The sequence below is a fragment of the Symphalangus syndactylus genome, chromosome 11, assembly GCF_028878055.3.
Source record: "Symphalangus syndactylus isolate Jambi chromosome 11, NHGRI_mSymSyn1-v2.1_pri, whole genome shotgun sequence".
NCBI classification, from domain to species: domain Eukaryota; kingdom Metazoa; phylum Chordata; class Mammalia; order Primates; family Hylobatidae; genus Symphalangus; species Symphalangus syndactylus.
Window position 1 is genome coordinate 55,351,794 of NC_072433.2, and position 19,203 is coordinate 55,370,996.

At 55.6% G+C, this 19,203-nt stretch overlaps 2 protein-coding genes and 1 long non-coding RNA gene across 10 annotated transcripts; 2 read left to right on the forward strand and 1 right to left on the reverse strand.

The window, feature by feature from the left end:
- Window positions 1-512: 512 nt before the first annotated feature.
- On the reverse strand, window positions 513-1,176 carry LOC129493140 (uncharacterized). The gene is made up of 2 exons (XR_008661046.2): window positions 1,041-1,176; window positions 513-961 (listed from the first exon to the last, which is right to left on the reverse strand). It is a non-coding gene; the product is annotated as an uncharacterized lncRNA (long non-coding RNA).
- A 49-nt stretch (window positions 1,177-1,225) lies between these two features.
- Window positions 1,226-11,118, forward strand: SPNS1 (SPNS lysolipid transporter 1, lysophospholipid). 4 transcript variants are annotated; one of them, XM_055298902.2, is made up of 13 exons: window positions 1,226-1,423; window positions 1,661-1,952; window positions 2,055-2,120; window positions 4,464-4,600; window positions 5,707-5,858; window positions 5,957-6,023; window positions 8,022-8,167; window positions 8,456-8,611; window positions 8,909-9,098; window positions 9,408-9,473; window positions 9,743-9,841; window positions 10,361-10,532; window positions 10,780-11,118. In XM_055298902.2, the coding sequence occupies exons 1-13, from the start codon at window positions 1,226-1,228 to the stop codon at window positions 10,872-10,874; spliced, it is 1,836 nt and encodes a 611-aa protein (XP_055154877.1). In that variant the 3' UTR covers window positions 10,875-11,118. The 4 variants fall into 4 exon arrangements, with proteins under 4 accessions (XP_055154877.1, XP_063468082.1, XP_063468084.1 ...); XM_063612012.1 differs by having other exon boundaries at window positions 1,748-1,952; XM_063612014.1 differs by having other exon boundaries at window positions 1,354-1,656; window positions 1,748-1,952.
- Window positions 11,119-11,978: 860 nt separating this feature from the next.
- LAT (linker for activation of T cells) lies at window positions 11,979-17,043 on the forward strand. 5 transcript variants are annotated; one of them, XM_055298910.2, is made up of 12 exons: window positions 11,979-12,110; window positions 12,306-12,333; window positions 12,436-12,470; window positions 12,717-12,798; window positions 12,942-13,006; window positions 13,100-13,129; window positions 13,217-13,280; window positions 13,372-13,466; window positions 16,116-16,178; window positions 16,363-16,428; window positions 16,521-16,607; window positions 16,777-17,043. In XM_055298910.2, exons 1-11 carry the CDS (start codon window positions 12,011-12,013, stop codon window positions 16,598-16,600), a joined length of 708 nt encoding a protein of 235 aa, XP_055154885.1. In that variant the 5' UTR covers window positions 11,979-12,010; the 3' UTR covers window positions 16,601-16,607; window positions 16,777-17,043. The 5 variants fall into 5 exon arrangements, with proteins under 5 accessions (XP_055154885.1, XP_055154886.1, XP_055154881.1 ...); XM_055298911.2 differs by having other exon boundaries at window positions 12,945-13,006; XM_055298906.2 differs by having other exon boundaries at window positions 13,100-13,280.
- The last annotated feature ends 2,160 nt before the right edge of the window (window positions 17,044-19,203 follow it).

Genomic DNA, 19,203 nt, shown 5'->3' on the forward strand with positions numbered 1-19,203 from the left:
GGGTGACAGAGCAAGCGTCTGTCTCCAAAAAAAAAGAAAAGAAAAGAAAAAAAAAGAGTTCTTTACATGGATACAAGTCCTTTGGCAGATAGATGCTTTGTAAATATTTTCATTCAACCTATGGCTTGCCTTTTCACTTCACAGGTGCAATTTACAATGCATATCATTCTCTAGATAAGCTCCACGAGGGAAGGGAGTAATTCTGCCTTTCCCTGAAACCTGGTAAAATGCCAGCCACATACATGTTCAATAATATTTTGTTGAGGGAATTAAATGGCTGCAACCTGAAGTTCCTGTTCGCCAGGGGAAACCAAGCTTAAGGTTCTGAAACACGAGGCACCTAATATTGGGGGGTCAAAGCCAATTATGGGCATTCGGACTCGAAATAGTTTCTAACAAGGCGTTTTGGGGTGGGGGGATGCTCTCCCCACGAGATTCCAGAATTTCAGTAGAGGGCCTTCAAGGGCTGGTTGAAAGGTGGGTCTTGAAACTGTATTTGCACAGAACTGTACTAATTTTACTTAGAGTGCTTTATTAGATGTAGCTTGGAGATTATAGGGTGCCACTTAAGAACCACTCCAAGTTATCCCTTTGACCCCAGTCCGGCAGATGGGAGTCTCCTTAGGCTAGGAGCCCCTGCCTGCCCTACAAAAGCCCACCGGAGGGCGCAAGGGCTCCAATCCCGATTGGAGTGAGGAAAAACGTGCTCCAGGAGCGGCGGGTGGAGACGCTTCCTTTAATAGGTATTTAAGTGTCCACGGTGAAGGCTCAGGAGTTTACAAGGCTAGCAGGGTTGGGGAATCTCAACAAAGGGCGGGGCGTTGCTCAAGCTCCATCCGTCGGTCCGTCCATCCCTCCGTCCCTCCATCCCTCCATCCATCGCGCTGCTCAAGCTCCATCCATCCATCTATCCATCCATCCAACCATCCTTTACTGAGAGTAAAAAGCCACCAACCAGACCCTGGGAGGAAGAGAGGATGATGGTTCCCGAGAACTAGGGCTGCTCCTTGGCTTTTAGAGGTATCTACTACTTCCAAAACCTTTTGAGACCCCATTATCCCGTTTGATGAAGCTGGAGTCTGCCACGTGGGGGTTCCAGATAAGACAGCTGAGATTCGGAAGGGCAGGCGACTCCACCTAGTCACCGGGACGCCCTTTTTGACGCTCCAGGGACCGCAGGGTCTGGGAAAGTTCCTGGTTACTCCGGCGACTGGACGGCCATCACATGACGTGTGAGCCCGGGCGGAACGCCCAAGAGGCTTCCGTAGTCAGGTGGCAGGTCACGTGTCGAGGGCTTGCCCACGGGGGACCCCCCCCTCCACCCTGGCTCCTGCGTCACATGACCGGCTTTAAGCAACATGGCGGCTGCCGTGGTGCAGCGCCCGGGCTGAGCGACAGCAAGTGCAGCGGGCTCCTACCCCGGGTGAGGGGTGGCCTCCGCGTGGGATCGTGCCCTCTTCAGCCCGCTCCTGTCCTCGACATCACGTGTATTCCGCACGTCCGCTCCGCGCTGTGTGTCTACTGAGACGGGGAGGCGTGACAGGGCCCGGGTCCCTTCTCAGTCGTGCTCTGTGCTTCGGGGCAAGCTCCCCGTCTCCGGGCGCACTTCCCTCGCCTGGGTTCGGTCCATCCTCCTTTCTCCAGCCTCCTCCCCTCGTAGGTGGGATCGTCGGTGGGACCGGAGCGCGGGCGGGCGCGGCCCCCCGGGACCATGGCCGGGTCCGACACCGCGCCCTTCCTCAGCCAGGCGGATGACCCGGACGACGGGCCAGTGCCTGGCACCCCGGGGTTGCCAGGGTCCACGGGGAACCCGAAGTCCGAGGAGCCTGAGGTCCCGGACCAGGAGGGGCTGCAGCGCATCACCGGCTTGTCTCCCGGCCGTTCGGCTCTCATAGTGGCGGTGCTGTGCTACATCAATCTCCTGAACTACATGGACCGCTTCACCGTGGCTGGTAGGGATTCACTTTTGGCAGGAAGATAGTCTCGGAGAGGGGAGCCAGGGTCCCGAGCGTGGCGCTGCTTTGCCGGACCATCCTGAATTTTCTCCTTCTCAGGCGTCCTTCCCGACATCGAGCAGTTCTTCAACATCGGGGACAGTAGCTCTGGGCTCATCCAGACCGGTGAGTGGGGACCCCTCCTGGTCACACAGCCGCTCCTCTTTCTGTTCTGTCCCAACTGGGGCCACGCGCTGGCCTGTCTGGGGGCTCATTAATGGAGGTTTTGTGGCCAGTTGGGGGAGGTGATGGCCCTGATGTCGCTCGGGGGTCAGCGGGACACAACATTTAAGGAGGGAGTCAGTTTAGTATAACTAAGTATAACTTCATCCAGGTGAAGACAGACCTGGGTTTAAATCTCAGCTCTTCCACTTATTGTGTGATGGTAGGCAAGGCACTCAACCTCTCTAAGCCTCATTTTCCTTGTCTATAAGATGGAATAAGTAATAACACGAATCATCTCTTAGGACTGATGTGAAGATTAACTAAAAGATTGCCTGTGAAGGGCCTAGTGCAGTGTTTGGCACATGGTAGACACCCAGTAAATAATGGCAGGAGGGTTGGGTGTGGTGACTCACGCCTGTAGTCCCAGCACTTTGGGAGGCCAAGATGAGTGGATCACTTGAAGTTAGGAGTTCAAGGCCAGCCTGGTCAACATGACGAAACCCCATCTGTACTAAAAATACAAAAATTAGCCAGGCGTGGTGGCGGGCGCCTATAATCCCAGGTACTTGGGAGGCTGAGGCATGAGAATTACTTGAACCCGGGAGGCAGAGGTTGCAGTGAGCCAAGATCGCACCACTGCACTCCAGACTGGGTGACAGAGCGAGGCTCCGTCTCATAAATAAATAAATAAATAAAGGCAGGAGAGGGTGTCTGGAATGGGGAGAGGTGTGTTTTACTTGTTCACAACTTTGGGACTTGTGGGAGAGGCAAAGCTAGAGCGAAGTCCTTTTTCTTCCTTCCCTCCTTCATTCATTTCTCAACCATTTCTGAGTACTCATTGTGTGCCAGGCCTGGAGGAAGTGATGATTACACCTGTAGGACTTTGCTAAGAACTTTTATGCCCCTTGTCTTCTAATCCTTCTATCAGCCAAAAATAGGTGTTATTGTTCCTATTTTATAGAGGAAGTAGGTAGTGATATCTTTAGCTTATAAAGAAACTGAGGCTTGGAGAAGAGTTAAGACTTGCGCAGGGTCACACCACCAGTTGGAGGCAGAACGGGAATTTGAAACCAGGTCTTGCAGTGTTCTTTTCTCTACTCCAGGCCAATGAGGAACTGGAGGTATTTGAGGCAAAGTCTGGAGCAATGAGAATGGGATCGTAGGGCAAGGTCTTCAAACCTCAGAAGAGTTGTTGAGTTAGAGCAGCAGCTCTTTCTAGGCAGCCGCATTTATTCACTCTCTTCACATGCTTATTGAGCACCTGTTTTGCACTAGGCTGTGTGTTAAGTGAGTGAAAGAAACACAGTCATGGCCAATACAGGCAAGGACCTTGCCTTGGGAGCTGATAGTATGCTATGCATGAAGGAGCAACAGTCAGTAAAACCCTAAACTAAAGTGGGACAGTTTTCCCATAGGGATAAGTGTTATGTAACAGAAAACAGTCCAGGCACTGTGGCTCACACCTGTAATCCCAGCACTTTGGGAGGCCGAGGCGGGTGGATCACGAGATCAGGAGATTGAGAGCATCCTGGCTAACATGGTGAAACCCCATCTCTACTAAAAATACAAAAATTAGCTGGGCATGGTGGCACGCCCCTGTAGTCCCAGATGCTTGGGAGGCTGAGGCAGGAGAATCGCTTGAACCTGGGAGGCGGAGGTTGCAGTGAGCTGAGATCGCACCACAGCACTCCAACCTGGCAACAGAGTGAGACTTCGTCTAAAAAAAAAAAAAAAGAAAAAAGAGAAAATAGTAAATGTGAGAGTCAGGGACTGGATGTGTGCTCACCTGGGCAGCATGCTTGACCCTTGGCCCTGGGCAAGTATCTGAAGGAACTATGCTCTGTGAAGTTTCAGGGGGGAAAGGAGGGAATGTCCTTGATAGAGGAGACAGCAGGTGCCTAAACCCCTAGTGGTATTGGCCTTGACAATTGGGCCATTGGGATGCAGATAGAGGAAGGGAAAAAGGCTGGCCATGAGTGTGGAGAGGTAGGCAGGGGCTAGATCGGACAGGGGCATTGTGAGCCATGGTATGTATGGAGTTTGGAGCTTGTTTTGGCTAGGTGGAAGGAATTGACAAGTAGTGGGACCATCCATTATACAATGGGAAATCTGGAAAGGTATTCAAGATGGAGATGGACCATCCGCCTGGCAGGAAGCTCTGATGGGCTTCAGGCTGGGATGTGGGGGTGTTGTGAATTCTGTGAGGAGAAGGCAGGCATCTCTTGTGCTTTAGTGGTTCCAGCTGGGGTGGGAGTGGGAGGTAACGGTACCTGGGCTGAGCTGTGACTCTCTGCTTCCCCCTAGTGTTCATCTCCAGTTACATGGTGTTGGCACCTGTGTTTGGCTACCTGGGTGACAGGTACAATCGGAAGTATCTCATGTGCGGGGGCATTGCCTTCTGGTCCCTGGTGACACTGGGGTCATCCTTCATCCCCGGAGAGGTGAGGCCCCAGGCTGGCTCCCGTTTCTGCCCACACCCCCTCCCTGTCAGTCTCTGCTGCTGCTCCTTGGAGCCATGGCAGACTGCGCCTCAGGGACTCCTGCAGTTTCCCTGGTCCATGCCATTTTATACCCCTCCTTGCCTGCGTTAACCTGCCCCACCCCATCCTCTCCCCTTTTCTTCCAGAGCATTCTCTGTCCATCATTCCCTCTTCCCCTGACCACTGACTCCTACTCCATACCTAAACACTCCAAACCCTACCTGGCCTGCCCTCTCTCCCTCCTCTCATTCCTGATCAGACTTCCTGAGGGGCCCCAAGAGCGTGGCGCCAGTGGGGGTAAAAGAGCAGCCAGGGAGATGCCGTCACTCTGCCTGCACTTCCTCATGCCTGCTCACCCCTCGAGCGCTGCCGCTGACTTCTGCTCCCACCACTCCATGGACCCTGCTCTTGCCAAAGTCAACAGTGGCCTCCTGGTTGCTAAACACAGCTCCAACTTCCTGGTCCTGTTCATGCTAGGAGCCTCTGGCACTGTTGACCCACTCTTCCTTCCTGAAACTCTCTCCTACCTTTGCGATGCCACACTCTTCTGGTTTTCCTCCTGCCTCCCTGGTTGCTTCCTTCTTCCTTTGAAGCCTCCTCCGTCTGTTCTCACTCCACCCCAGAACTCTGTCCTCAGCCCCAGGACCTACGTACTTTCCTTGGGTGACTGTACCCGTCCTTAGCTTCAGGTGTCTTTGATAGACACATAAACTCCCATCTAAGGTCATTATTCATTAAAAAAAAAAAAATTAAAAAACTTTCCCCTACCAGGCAAGCAAGAGTTGTCTTATTTAGACCTTTTATTGTCTAGTCCTTGCAATAGCTCTGTGAAAAGTTGTTGTTATCCTCCTTTTGCAGATGAGGAAACTGAGGCTCAGAGAGGTTAAGTTATTTTCCCCAAATCGCAGCTAGTAAGTGGTGGAGCCAGGATGCAAGCTCGGGTCTGTGTGATTCTAAAACCCAGGCATCTCCCGCTATCCCTGCCGCCTCTTGGGAGCGGGCTGGTGAGGTAGCCCGGAGGCTGGCTGCAGGCTGGGGTGCCACCTCTCCCCGGTCTCTCTCCCCAGCATTTCTGGCTGCTCCTCCTGACCCGGGGCCTGGTGGGGGTCGGGGAGGCCAGTTATTCCACCATTGCGCCCACTCTCATTGCCGACCTCTTTGTGGCCGACCAGCGGAGCCGGATGCTCAGCATCTTCTACTTTGCCATTCCAGTGGGCAGGTGAGTGGGCCTGGGGCCTGGGGGAAGGCAGAAGGGCCTGGCGTGGGGGACTGGACTGACTGGCTGTCCCCCCTTTTTCCCCTCTCTCCCTCCCACAGTGGTCTGGGCTACATTGCAGGCTCCAAAGTGAAAGATATGGCTGGAGACTGGCACTGGGCTCTGAGGGTGAGTCTGGTCTTGGCCTGGGGGTAGGTCAGCGACATTCTCACTGATCCCTATTTCCTACCTCTGGACCCCTTCCCACCACTCATTTTTCTTTCAAGAGACAGGATATTGTTGTGTCACCCAGGCTGCAGTGCAGTGGCGCAATCATAGCTCACTGTAGCCTTGAACTCCTGAGCTCAAGTGATCCTCCCACCTCAGCCTCCCAAGTAGCTGGGATTATAGGTGCCCGCCAGCATGCCTGGCTAATTAAAAAAACTTTTTCTTTTTGTAGGCTGGGTGTGGTGGCTAACACCAGTATCCCAGCATTTTGGGAGGCTGAGGCAGGTGGATCACTTGAGGTCGGGAATTCAAGACGAGCCTGGCCAACATGGTGAAACCCCGTCTCTACTAAAAATACAAAAATTAGCTGAGTGTGGTGATGCATGCCTGTAATCCCAGCTACTCAGGGGGCTGAGGCGGGAGAATCACTTGAACCCAGTAGGTGGAGATTGCAGCAAGCTGAGATTGCGCCACTGCACTCTAGCCTGGGCGACAGTGCGAGACTCTGTCTCAAAAAAAAAAAAAAAATTTTGCCAGGCATGATGGCTCGCACCTATAATCCCAGCACTTTGGGAGGCTGAGGTGGGCGGATCACCTGAGGTCAGGAGTTCGAGGCCAGCTTGACCAACATGGTGAAACCCTGTCTCTACTAAAAATACATAATTAGCCGGGCATGGTGATGCATGCCTGTAATCCCAGCTACTCGGGAGGCTGAGGCAGGAGAATCGCTTGAACCCGGGAGGCAGAGGTTGCAGTGAGCAGAGATTGTGCCATTGCACAAAAAAAAAAAAAAATTTTTTTTTTTTTTGTAGAGACAGGGTCTTTGTATGTTGCCCAGGTTGGTCTTGATGTCCTGGCCTCAAGCAATCCTCTTGCCTCGGCCTTCTAAAATGCTGGGCTTACGGTTGTGAGCTATGTGCCTGGCTCCAAATACCCCTTTTTTGGGGCAGCACTCATTCTGCGGAGCCTGCAGGAGGCTGGCTGCCCTCACCTGGAAGCCATGTGCTAGACAGAATTCTTGCGCGCAGGTGACGGAAGCCCATTGTAAAACTGTAAACCCCCTAGAGGCCGGGCGCAGTGGCTCACGCCTGTAATCCCAGCACTTTGGGAGGCCAAGGCGGGTGGATCACAAGGTCAGGAGATCGAGACCATCCTGGCTAACACGGTGAAACCCCGTCTCTACTAAAAATACAAAAAAAATTAGCCGGGCGTGGTGGCAGGCGCCTGTAGGCCCAGCTACTTGGGAGGCTGAGGCAGGAGAATGGCGTGAACCCGGTAGGTGGAGGTTGCAGTGAGCCGAGATCGCACCACTGCACTCCAAACTGGGTGACAGAGCGAGACTCCGTCTTGAAAAAAAAGAAACAAAACAAAACCGTAAGCCCCCTAAAGGGGCTGTCTTGGCTTTCTTCCTGAAAGTCCCAGGTGAGCTTCAGTCAGGTAAAGCTGGATCCAGGGCTCCCACACTGCCCTTCTCTTCTGAGCTTTACTTTCCTCTGTGTTAACATCATTCTTAAGGACGTGAGAACTCCAGATGATTATCTCTCCATTTAGCAACACTGGCACCTTGGACCCTGGGGCCATGTTTCTAGGATAGTGTCTGACTAGATGAACGTGCATCATGTGCCCTCTGCGGAACCCGTCACCGAGGCTGGGGTGGTTAACAGTTCTCTTTTTGGCCAAGCCCAGGATCCTATTTAAACCAAGTGGATTGAGAGAACTAGGGGTACTGGTTTCCCAAAAGAAAAGTACCAAAGAGGAAGCAAAGCTAGGCTTGCAAAAATAGGGTGGACCCTAATGGCAGCCCCCTTCCCCCAAATTGCAGGTTCGGCTTCTTGGAGCAGGCAGTTAACTGGGTATTTTAGGTCTCAGGCTGGAGTTATCTGTACCCCACACTCTCCTCCAGCCCAGGGCTTGAGTGTGTTTCTGCCTGTGCCTATCCTGAAGCCCTCTGTCTCCCAGGTGACACCAGGTCTAGGAGTGGTGGCCGTTCTGCTGCTGTTCCTGGTAGTGCGGGAGCCGCCAAGGGGAGCCGTGGAGCGCCACTCAGATTTGCCACCCCTGAACCCCACCTCATGGTGGGCAGATCTGAGGGCTCTGGCAAGAAAGTGAGTTTATTCCCACCCTACACCACCATCTGAGGCCCCCCTGGCGTCTGGTTTGAGGTTTAAATGGGGATGTTCCTGTTCCTGGCCACACCCCAAGGCCAGGAATTCGGTCGCTACTGCCCCCTTGTGGCAGCTGCTTGAATTACAGGCCCAGATCCTGGGAGCCAGAACCACCTCTGCACCTGGTGTTGTGACCTTACTAAAATAAGCCAGGAAGGGAGAAGAGAGGTCCCCTCCTGCCTCGACACCTCTGTGGGGTCTTACTCTCTCCCTCCCAACTATCTGCAGTCCTAGTTTCGTCCTGTCTTCCCTGGGCTTCACTGCTGTGGCCTTTGTCACGGGCTCCCTGGCTCTGTGGGCTCCGGCATTCCTGCTGCGTTCCCGCGTGGTCCTCGGGGAGACCCCACCCTGCCTTCCCGGAGACTCCTGCTCTTCCTCTGACAGGTGCCCAGATGGGGCTATGCCGGGGGGCCTGCGGGTGGCAGGGCTGGAGTGAAAAGCATCTGTGGCTCAGACCCAGGCAGGAGTTTGACTCCTGACCTCACAAGCTGCCTGCTCTCCTGGAATCTCCGTTTCCTGGTCTAGGAAATAAGTGATGGGATGATGTCTGCCATTCAGGGCTGTGCGAACCATGGGGTGCTGTGTCTGTAGGGACCTTGGTTGTGAGGGTGGCTAGGATGGACAGCGTAGGGGCCTTGGCAGGCACAGGGACAAACCCCCATTCCCTTCCCTCACCCCTAGTCTCATCTTTGGACTCATCACCTGCCTGACTGGAGTCCTGGGTGTGGGCCTGGGCGTGGAGATCAGCCGCCGGCTCCGCCACTCCAACCCCCGGGCCGATCCCCTGGTCTGTGCTGCTGGCCTCCTGGGCTCTGCACCCTTCCTCTTCCTGTCCCTTGCCTGCGCCCGTGGTAGCATCGTGGCCACTTATGTGAGTAGCCAGCAGGTGTCAAGGGGGATGGCGTGGGTCCAGGGTGGAGGAGCAGTCAGCGTAATGGCCACTCGAGATGGAATGCCTGGTTTTGAATCACAGGTCTGGCTCTACAGCTGTGTGACATTGGACAAGTAACTTAACCCCTCTGTGCTTAGTTTCATCATGTGTAAAATGGGAATATTAGTAGCACCTGTCTCACCGGTGTGTGGTGAGGATTAAATTAGTTAATAGATGAGCTGGGAACATGGTCAGCCTTCCATGTGTTTGCCCTTACTGTCATGAACCCCCCACCCTCTCTTCCCCCAGATTTTCATCTTCATTGGAGAGACCCTCCTGTCCATGAACTGGGCTGTTGTGGCCGACATTCTGCTGGTGAGTGGCTGGGCAGCTCCAGGGTCAGCGCAGAGGCTGATGAGAGCAGAGTTGGGGTCAGGAGTGTTGCCTTTACCCCTCAAAGCCCAGCCTCAACCTACCTTCTACAATAAATAACATCTGTAGCAGACCCCCGGCCTGCCCTGCGACCTCAACCCCAGGCACACCTCTGACCCCGGCCTAGACGGACCCTTGGTGGTCTCCTGGCCCCCTGCCTCCTGCCCCCTGGAGCCCAGAGCACCCACTGAGCTCCACCAACTCCTCCACAGTACGTGGTGATCCCTACCCGACGCTCCACCGCCGAGGCCTTCCAGATCGTGCTGTCCCACCTGCTGGGCGACGCTGGGAGCCCCTACCTCATTGGCCTGGTGAGCATTATTTCCTGGCTGGCATGGGGTGGGGGAACTTACATTTCCAGACCTGGCTTGTGTCCTGAGCCTGGGCTGGATCAGAAGGCCTGGCCCTAGTGAAGTGTCTGTGTCCTGTGCGCTGGGCACTTCTCACCTTCCATTGTCAACTGGAGGAGAAAGATTTTGTCTTTGAATATTTCTACCAGTAAGGCCAGGGACCTCACCCTGGTGATCCAAACTCCTCCTTTCTTTTCTTTTTTCTTTTCTTCCTGAAACAAGACCTCACTCTGTTGCCCAGGTTGCAGTGTAGTGGCACGATCATGGCTCACTGCAGCCTCAACCTCCTGGGCTCAAGCGATCCTCCCACCTCAGCCTCCTGAGTAGCTGGGATGATAGGCATGAGCCACCACATCTAGCTCAAATCTCCTTCTCTTTCCTGGGCTCCACTTGTCTTTCTCCCTGGAGCTCAGGGGCGTGCCCTCCCTGGCTCATCCGTGAGGCTGACTCCCCTGGCTTTCCTGTCTCCTCTCCCTGCAGATCTCTGACCGCCTGCGCCGGAACTGGCCCCCCTCCTTCTTGTCCGAGTTCCGGGCTCTGCAGTTCTCGCTCATGCTCTGCGCGTTTGTCGGGGCACTGGGCGGCGCAGCCTTCCTGGGCACCGCCATCTTCATTGAGGGCGACCGCCGACGGGCGCAGCTGCACGTGCAGGGTCAGTTAGGAGCTGTGCCCGGCCCAGCTTCTTGATCTGCCTGTCTGTCTGTCCATCTGTCTGCCCACTCCTGTGTACCTGGCAGCTCAGTCCACAGCCCTCCCTTTGTTTGGCCTCCAATCTGTCTGCATCCACCCCTCGGGTGGCTCTGTGGCTGCCCCATCCATTTCCTGCTGCCTGTTTTCCCTTCTCTGGCTTTGTCTATCTGTCCATCCAGCTCACACTGGCTCTGACCCTCCCCCTGCAGGCCTGCTGCACGAAGCAGGGTCCACAGACGACCGGATTGTGGTGCCCCAGCGGGGCCGCTCCACCCGCGTGCCCGTGGCCAGCGTGCTCATCTGAGAGGCCACTGCTCACCTGCCTGCACATCTGCTACAGCTGGCCCTGGGCCCACCCCACGAAGGGCCTGGGCCTAACCCCTTGGCCTGGCCCAGCTTCCAGAGGGACCCTGGGCCGTGTCCCAGCTCCCAGACACTACATGGGTAGCTCAGGGGAGGAAGTGGGGGTCCAGGAGCGGGATCCCTCTCCGCAGGGGCAGCCCCAAGGGCTCGGTGCTATTTGTAACGGAATAAAATTTGTAGCCAGACCCCAGGTGCCTGCTCTTGTCTTTCTCTGGGTGGCCTCTGATCTTGCACCCCAGGGCTGTCTTCACCCCAGGGCTCCTGAAGACTGTGGGTCATTCCTTGGGGCTCTGGGTGAGTCTCTGCCCTTCTGGGCTAGGTGACTGAGATGGGGGACTGCTCTCCTCCGAGTGAGCTGGCTGAGTATGACTGTGAGTCATGCCCCTGCTTCCCTGGAGCCTGTCCCTTGCCTCACAGGCCTGGCTGAGGTGGGAGTGGGCACTGCCCTTTGTACCCCAGAATTCTCACTGTCAGGGCCTCCCTGCTTGCTGCCTCCCCGGGTCCTGGATACGGAGGCCGCGGCTGCCAGCTGGCAGGTGGCTGTCCCCATCTGCGGGGGCCAGCAGACCCTTGGTGAGTGCCTGGGGTGGCTCCCGGGCCTCCTCCTGCCCCCTCCCCACTGGTGGGGTGGGGTGGGAAGGGGGCGGGTGCAGCCGGCTGAGAGCTCGATGATTTCCTGCCCTCGCCTGGTGCTCACCACAGCTTCCTGCCGCAGGCAGGCGGGAGGGCGGGCACAGGGAGAGGCGGGCGCTGAGGAGGGGCAGGTAGGGCTGGGACGCAGGGGTGACTGGATCCCCCGACTTCAGCCCAGGCCCTGGTCTGACCACCCTGGGAGCAGGGACTTTCCACAGCCAGCTGGACGCCCACTCAGCCCAGTAAAAGAGGGGACCCATCCCGGGAGCCCCAGGGAGGGCACAGCTGCCTCCTCCCGGGCTCCCCCGCCACCTGGTGCCTACCTGCCCCCTGCCCCCTGCCGGGCCCAGTCCTCACCCGGTCCTCACCCCATCTTTGTTTGGCCTTGGCTCTGCCCTTGAGGGGCCTGGGGGTACAGCCGGCCTGCTCTGAGCTCCCCTGCAGATGGAGGAGGCCATCCTGGTCCCCTGCGTGCTGGGGCTCCTGCTGCTGCCCATCCTGGCCATGTTGATGGCACTGTGTGTGCACTGCCACAGACTGCCAGGTGAGTGGGAAACTGGTGGAGGTGCCCAGGGCCCAGGGACACCGACGGGATCCTCATCCACTCCCAGCCCCTGTGTCTGTCCCGGCTCTGTCCCTGCCTCCGTCCTGATCCCAGTGCCTCTGAGAGACCCTGGATCCCAGCACCTTCTGCCCGAAGCACCCCCTGTTCCTGCCTCACCAGCCCTCTCTTTCCCAGGCTCCTACGACAGCGCATCCTCAGATAGGTGAGTCTGCCCCGGCCGCACTGGGTCTCCCTCCATACCCCATGGCAGGGCAGGGCTGGGGCTTCTCGCAGCCCCATCCCCAAGCTGTGTCTCCTTTACCAGTTTGTATCCAAGGGGCATCCAGATCAAACGGCCTCGTGAGTACAAGGAGGGTCCCCTACCTTGGGTGCCAGGGAGAGGGTCCCCTGGTGTGGGAGTGAGCGTGAACCTTCAGCCTTCCCCTGCCACCCTGGGGTTGCCCACATGGCCTTGACCTGAGCTGGGAGAGGAGAGATGGCTCCCCAAGGCCTGTCCAGGGTGTGGGGCTTTCAGGAGCTTAGTCTGTTCTTTGAGGCCTTGATGACGTCTGGAGTCCTTCTTTCAACTTGGTTCTGTGTCCTCAGACACGGTTGCCCCCTGGCCACCTGCCTACCCGCCTGCCACTTCCTACCTACCCCTGAGCCAGCCAGACCTGCTCCCCATCCCGTGAGTAGCTGCTCAGCCCCTGCCCCTCCAAACTCCACTCTCCACCCCTTCACTTTTTTGGATTGGGGGCCCCTTTCCCTTTTGCAACTGCTGTTGCCCCCTGAGCCCCACCTCAGGCATGACCCCTGACCTTTGACTCTCAGAAGATCCCCGCAGCCCCTCGGGGGCTCCCACCGGACGCCATCTTCCCGGCGGGATTCTGATGGTGGTAAGTGTGGGGAAGGGTTCAGGCGGCCGGGGCTGGGAAGAAGATAGGCCTGGCGTGAGCTGACTCAGTTTCCCTCTCACCCTCTCTTTGAAGCCAACAGTGTGGCGAGCTACGAGAACGAGGGTGCGTCTGGGATCCGAGGTGCCCAGGCTGGGTGGGGAGGCTGGGGTCTGTCCTGGGCTAGGCTGACTCCTGTGTCGTTACCCCCAGAACCAGCCTGTGAGGATGCGGATGAGGATGAGGATGAGGACGACTATCACAACCCAGGCTACCTGTGAGTGGCCAGGTGGGATGTGGGAGGTGGGAGGTGAGGGCTGAGGCTATGCGTCCCCCCTCGCTCACCGGCCCTTTTCACTTCCTTTCAGAGTGGTGCTTCCCGACAGCACCCCGGCCGCTAGCACTGCTGCCCCATCAGCTCCTGCACTCAGCACACCTGGCATCCGAGACAGTGCCTTCTCCAGTGAGTCAGGCATTTGTTTTTATTTTTTAGTTTTTTTAGGGATAGGCTGGAGTGCAGTGGTGCCATTGTAGCTCACTGCAGCCTTGAACTCCTGGGCTCCAGTGATCCTCCCAATTAGGCTACTCGGCCTCAGCCTCCCAAGTAGCTGAGACCACAGGCGCATGCCACCACACCTAGCTTTTTAAAAAATTTTTTTTGTAGAGATGGTCTCGCTATGTTGCCCAGGTTGGCCTTAAACTCCTGGGCTCAAGTGATCCTCCCACCTCGGCCTCCCAAAGTGCTGGGATTATAGGCATGAGCCACCATGCCCGGCCCTGTTCTTCTGATTTTCTTAACTTTCTCACTCTTCTTTCCTATCTCTGTATCCTTTCCTTTTATCATCTGGGAGATTTCCTTGTCTATATTCTTCAACCCTTCCACTGCAATTTTATTTCTCCTATCCAGAAGCTCTTTCTTATTCTCTGACTGTTCTTTTTTTATAGCCTCCTGTTCTTGTTTCACGGAGGCAATACCATCTTGTACATCTCTAAGGATGTTAATTAGAGGCTGTCTTGTGTGTCCATGTGTGTTTGTCAGTTTTCTTCTGCTTCCTGCACTGCCCTGTTTCCTTTGAGCTGCTTTTCCCTTCCTTATGGTCTCATCCTGCCTGGTCACATCCTCTGGGCTTTCCTCAATGTCTGGGATTCTTTAATTTTCTGTTGCTTTGCTCTCTCTGTATATACCTGTCCTGGGGTATCACTTCTATACCCTGGCTTTGTTTGCCATCCAAATTCCCAGTTTGCTCTTGCCTGAGCTCCAGACTGTCTATCCAAGTACTTCTTTTCATTCATTCATTCATTCACTCATTCGTTCATTCAGCATTTACTACGTGCCTCTGCTGGGCTAATGCTATGGATGTAACAGTTAAGGAGGCAGACTGTCCTGATAAAATAGCTGCCTGGGCATGGAGGCTCACTCCTGTAATCCTAGCACTTTGGGAGGCCGAGGCGGGAGGATTGCTTGAGCCCAGGAGCTCAAGACCAGCCTGAGCAACATGGCGAAACCTCATCTTTACAAAAAAAAAAAAAAAAAAAAAAAAATTGGCCAAGCCTGGTGGCGCATGCCTGTAGTCCCTGCTGCTCAGGAGGCTGAAATGGGCGGATCATCTGAGCCCGGCAGGCGGAAGTTGCAGTGAGACGAGATCATGCCACTGCACTCCGGCCTGGGTGACAGAGTGAGACCTTGTGTTAAAAAAAAAAAAAAGATAAAATAGCTAAGATTCACCGAGGGCCTCCTGCAAGCCTTGCTAAGAGTCTGACATGTGTTCACTCACCTCACTGCCCTGGGGCTCCCGGGCCTGCCTGCGCCCTCCTGTGCTCCAGTTGTTCCCTTTGTGTGATACAGGGTTTATCTGTTTAACAGCACTGCTGTGTGACAGGCCCTATTTTACAGAGGAGAAAACTGAGGCACAGAGAGGTAAGGTCCCTTGGCTGAGGTTATGTGGTTGGTTAGTGCTGGAGCTGGGATTGAACCAGCCAGTCTTCAAAAACAAACAAGAAACACATAAGAGAACCAAACAGGCTGGGCACGGTGGCTCACGCCTGTAATCCCAGCACTTTGGGAGGCCGAGGTGGGTGGATTACCTGAGGTCAGGAGTTCGAGACTGACCTGACCAACATGGTGAAACCCAGTCTCTACTAAAAATACCAAATTTAGCAGGGCGTGGTGGCGGGCACCTGTAATCCCAGCTACTCAGGAGGCTGAGGCAGGAGAATTGCTTGAACTGGGAGGCAGAGGTTGCAGTGGGCCAAGATCATACCACTGCCCTCTAGCCCTCTGGACGACAGAGGGAGACTCCATCTCAAAAGTAAATAAATAAAATAAAAGAACCAAATAACCAGGCGTGATAGCTGATGCCTGTGATCCCAGCACTTTGGGAGGCTGAGGCGGGTGGGTCACTTGAACCCAGGAGTTCAAGACCATCCTGGGCAGCATAGGGAGACCCTATCTCTACAAAAATTCCAAAATTTAGCCTGACCTGGTAGGAGCTGAGGTGGGAAGATCATCTGAGCCCAGGAGGTCAAGGTTGCGGTGAGCCGAGATTGCACCACTGCACTCCAGCCTGGGTAACAGAGCGAGACCCTGTCTCAAGAAAAACAAAAATAAAAAAACCCCAAATAACATGGATGGTGACAGGCACCATGAAGGGCTGACATGGGAGTGAGACACAGGCAGTGGCTGGCAGGGGGCGGGCGGGGATGGGGGTCAGGGAGGAGGAGGTGCCTGCTGGGCTGAGTGTGTCATGTCCCTTCCACACACGCCACCAAACTCCCACTGCTCCGAGCCACACTCCGTCCCTGCTCCCCAGCCTAGGGGCTGTGCTGGGGCCTGACCCTTTGTGAGCTCTCCTCAGTCCCGGTCAAGTGGACCTCCTCCCTCCCTCTCCACGGCCCTTGCCCTTGTCCAGGCCACCGTCACCATCACCAACACCATCCTTGCCAGCCTAGAGTCCCCTCTCTTCATTCTGTGGGGCTAATGGGGGTGGCTGTGTGGGGAGCCTCTGGGGTCTACCGTTGGGGAGCGCTGCATGGCTGAGGTTGGGGGTTCTCTGGGAACCTGTGGCCAAGGGTCTCTGGTCACAGTGCTGAGGTGGGGCTGGCTTTTCCACAGTGGAGTCCATTGATGATTACGTGAACGTTCCGGAGAGCGGGGAGAGCGCAGAAGCGTCTCTGGGTGAGTGACCAGTGCTTGTTGGTGCCTGCCCCTGCACCCCGCCGCCCCACTATGCTCTCAGTGTGACCAGATCCCACCCTGGGGATGCCCACATCCTCTGCCCCCTCTGTCTGGGCGTCCCCTTGCTCTCTCGCCCTCCTGACCCCTTTGTGTGGCTGCCCCTCCTTCTGATCTGTCCCCACAGATGGCAGCCGGGAGTATGTGAATGTGTCCCAGGAACTGCATCCTGGAGCGGCTAAGACTGAGCCTGGTGTGTACTGCGGGAGGGGCAGGAGCTGGGGTAGCTGCCTTGGGCTTGGGTGGATAGCTGCAAGCTGGAGACCAACCTCCCCTCCCCTACAGCCACCCTGAGTTCCCAGGAGGCAGAGGAAGTAGAGGAAGAGGGGGCTCCAGATTACGAGAATCTGCAAGAGCTGAACTGAGGGCCTGGTGAGAGGCCTGCCCTGTCCCCACCCTGCCCTGGGCCCACAGGCTCTACTCCCTCCCTCCAGGACCCCCTTGCCCAACCCTACCTCTGGCTTGTCCCTCTGTCTCTGGGTATCTGCTGACCCCCGTCAGCCTCCTGATCCGTATCCCTCCCTGCCCTGGTGTGTTTCAGTGGAGGCTGAGTCTGTCCTGGAACCAGGCTTGCCTGGGACAGCTGAGCTGGGCAGCTGGAAGTGGCTCTGGGGTCCTCACATGGCGTCCTGCCCTTGCTCCAGCCTGACAACAGACTGAGAAATCCCCCCGTAACTTATTATCACTTTGGGGTTCGGCCTGTGTCCCCCGAACGCTCTGCACCTTCTGACGCAGCCTGAGAATGACCTGCCTTGGCCCCAGCCCTACTCTGTGTAATAGAATAAAGGCCTGCGTGTGTCTGTGTTGAGCGTGCGTCTGTGTGTGCCTGTGTGCGAGTCTGAGTCGGAGATTTGGAGATGTCTGTGTGTGTGTGTATCTGTGGGTCTCCATCCTCCATGGGGACTCAGCCAGGTGCTGTGAGTGACAGCAGACAGTGGCTGGGACACCCCCCTTCTGAATGAAGCCTTCTGACCTGGGCTGGCACTGCTGGGGCTCAGGACACATCGCCCCATGAGACAGTCCCAGGACACGGCAGCTGCTGGCTGTGACAATGGTTTCGCTATCCTTAGACCAAGGGATGGGACCTGATGACCTGGGAGGACTCTCTTAGTTCTTACGTTTTGTGGTTCTCAATAAAACAGAACTTAAAAAATTGTCTAAGCAACTGAAAAAGTTAATATGCAGCACAGCACTTTTGAGACTTTGATGGGTAGGTGACTCACCGGCAGACTTTGCTGTGGGGCGTGTTCTGACTCAGTTCGCCTAGGACGTGGCCTGAGACTTTGCATTTCTGAGCCGCTCCTGTGTGATTCTGACATTGCTGTTCTGTGAACCTCATCCTGAGGAGCAAGGGCATGGTGAGCATCTATTGCCTTTACTTGGCCAGGATCCATTTCCCCTTATTTTGGGAATTTCACCTTGGCTTTCCTCTGCGATTCACTCCTTTCCCAATCTCATTCCATGTAGTTTTAGAGATTGTGTGTTTGTTTTTTCTTTTTCCTTTTTTTTTTTTTTTGAGATGGGATCTCCCTCTGTCACCCAGGCTGGAGTGCAGTGGCGCGATCTTGGCTCACTGCAACCTCTGCCTCCTGAGTTCAAACAATTCTCCTGCCTCAGCCTCCTGAGTAGCTGGGATTACAGGCCCCCACTACCACACCTGGCCAATTTTTGTATTTTTAGTAGAGATGGGTTTCACCATGTTGGCCGGGCTGGTCTCAAACCCCTGACCTCAGGTGATCCCACCTGCCTCGACCTCCCAAAGCGCTGGGATTACAGGTGTGAGCCACCGCGCCCAGCCTGTTTTTTCTTTTTTGGAAATGAGGTCTCACTCTGTCGCCCAGGCTGGAATGCAGTAGTGCAGTCATGCCTCAGTGCAGCCTTGAACTCCTGGGGTCAAGTGACCCTCTCAGCTCAGCTTCCTGAGTAGCTGAGACTACAGACACACGCCACCATGCCCGGCTAATGTTTTATTTTTTGTAGAGATGGTGGTCTCACTGTGTTGCCCAGGCTAGTCTTGAACTCCTGAGCTCAAGTGATCCTCCTGCCTTGGCCTCCCAAAGTGCTAGGATCACAGGCATGAGCCACTGCACTCAGTATCTCCCTGGGATTTAAGGTGAATGATCTCATCTGGCCTGGAGATTATTGAACACATGACCCAGACCTGGGCCAAGGTCACCATCCTTTCCCTGCCCATCACGATTGGCTCAGGTATGGGCATGTCACCCGGCCTGGGCCAGTGAGGAGCAGCCCTGGGATCCAGGCGGGAAGTGCTGGGCAGGAGAAGCTCCATCTGTTCAGGGCAGTGATTAAGCTGGACGGATGCAGGCCTGGAGCCACCACTTGGAGAGCCTGCCTAGGAATGAAGCCAACGTGGAGGAGAGAGTGGCCCAGAGAGGGACAGAGCCAGCTTTCTAATGGTGTCATTAGAATTCCTGGAACTGGTCTGGGTGTGGTGGCTCCCGCCTGTAATCTCAGCATTTGGGAGGCCGAGGCGGGTGGATCACCTGAGGTCAGGAGCTCAAGACCAGCCTGGACAACATGGTGAACCTTGTCTTTACTAAAATTACAAAAATTAGCCAGGTGTGGTGGCATGCGCCTGTAATCCCAGCTACTCAGGAGGCTGAGGAAGGAGAATTGCTTGAACCTGGGAAGTGGAGGTTGCAGTGAGCCAAGATCATGCCACTGCACTCCAGCCTGAGTGACAGAGCAAGACTCTGTCTAAAAAAAAAAAGACTCCTGGATCTGGACATACCTGAAGCGTTGCGTGGGCCAATAAATGGCAGTTTTTCTTCAACCAGCTTTACTTGGGGTATCTGTCACTACGGCCGAAGTTGTTTTGTGATGAAAAGTTGGTGGTGGTTCTCTGTGGACTCCAAAGGCAATAACAGCGGCTCCGTTCCAGGTCAGCCAGGTGCAGTGGTGCATGTGTGTGACAGTGACTCCCCAGGGAGCGCCCATTGCATTGCCA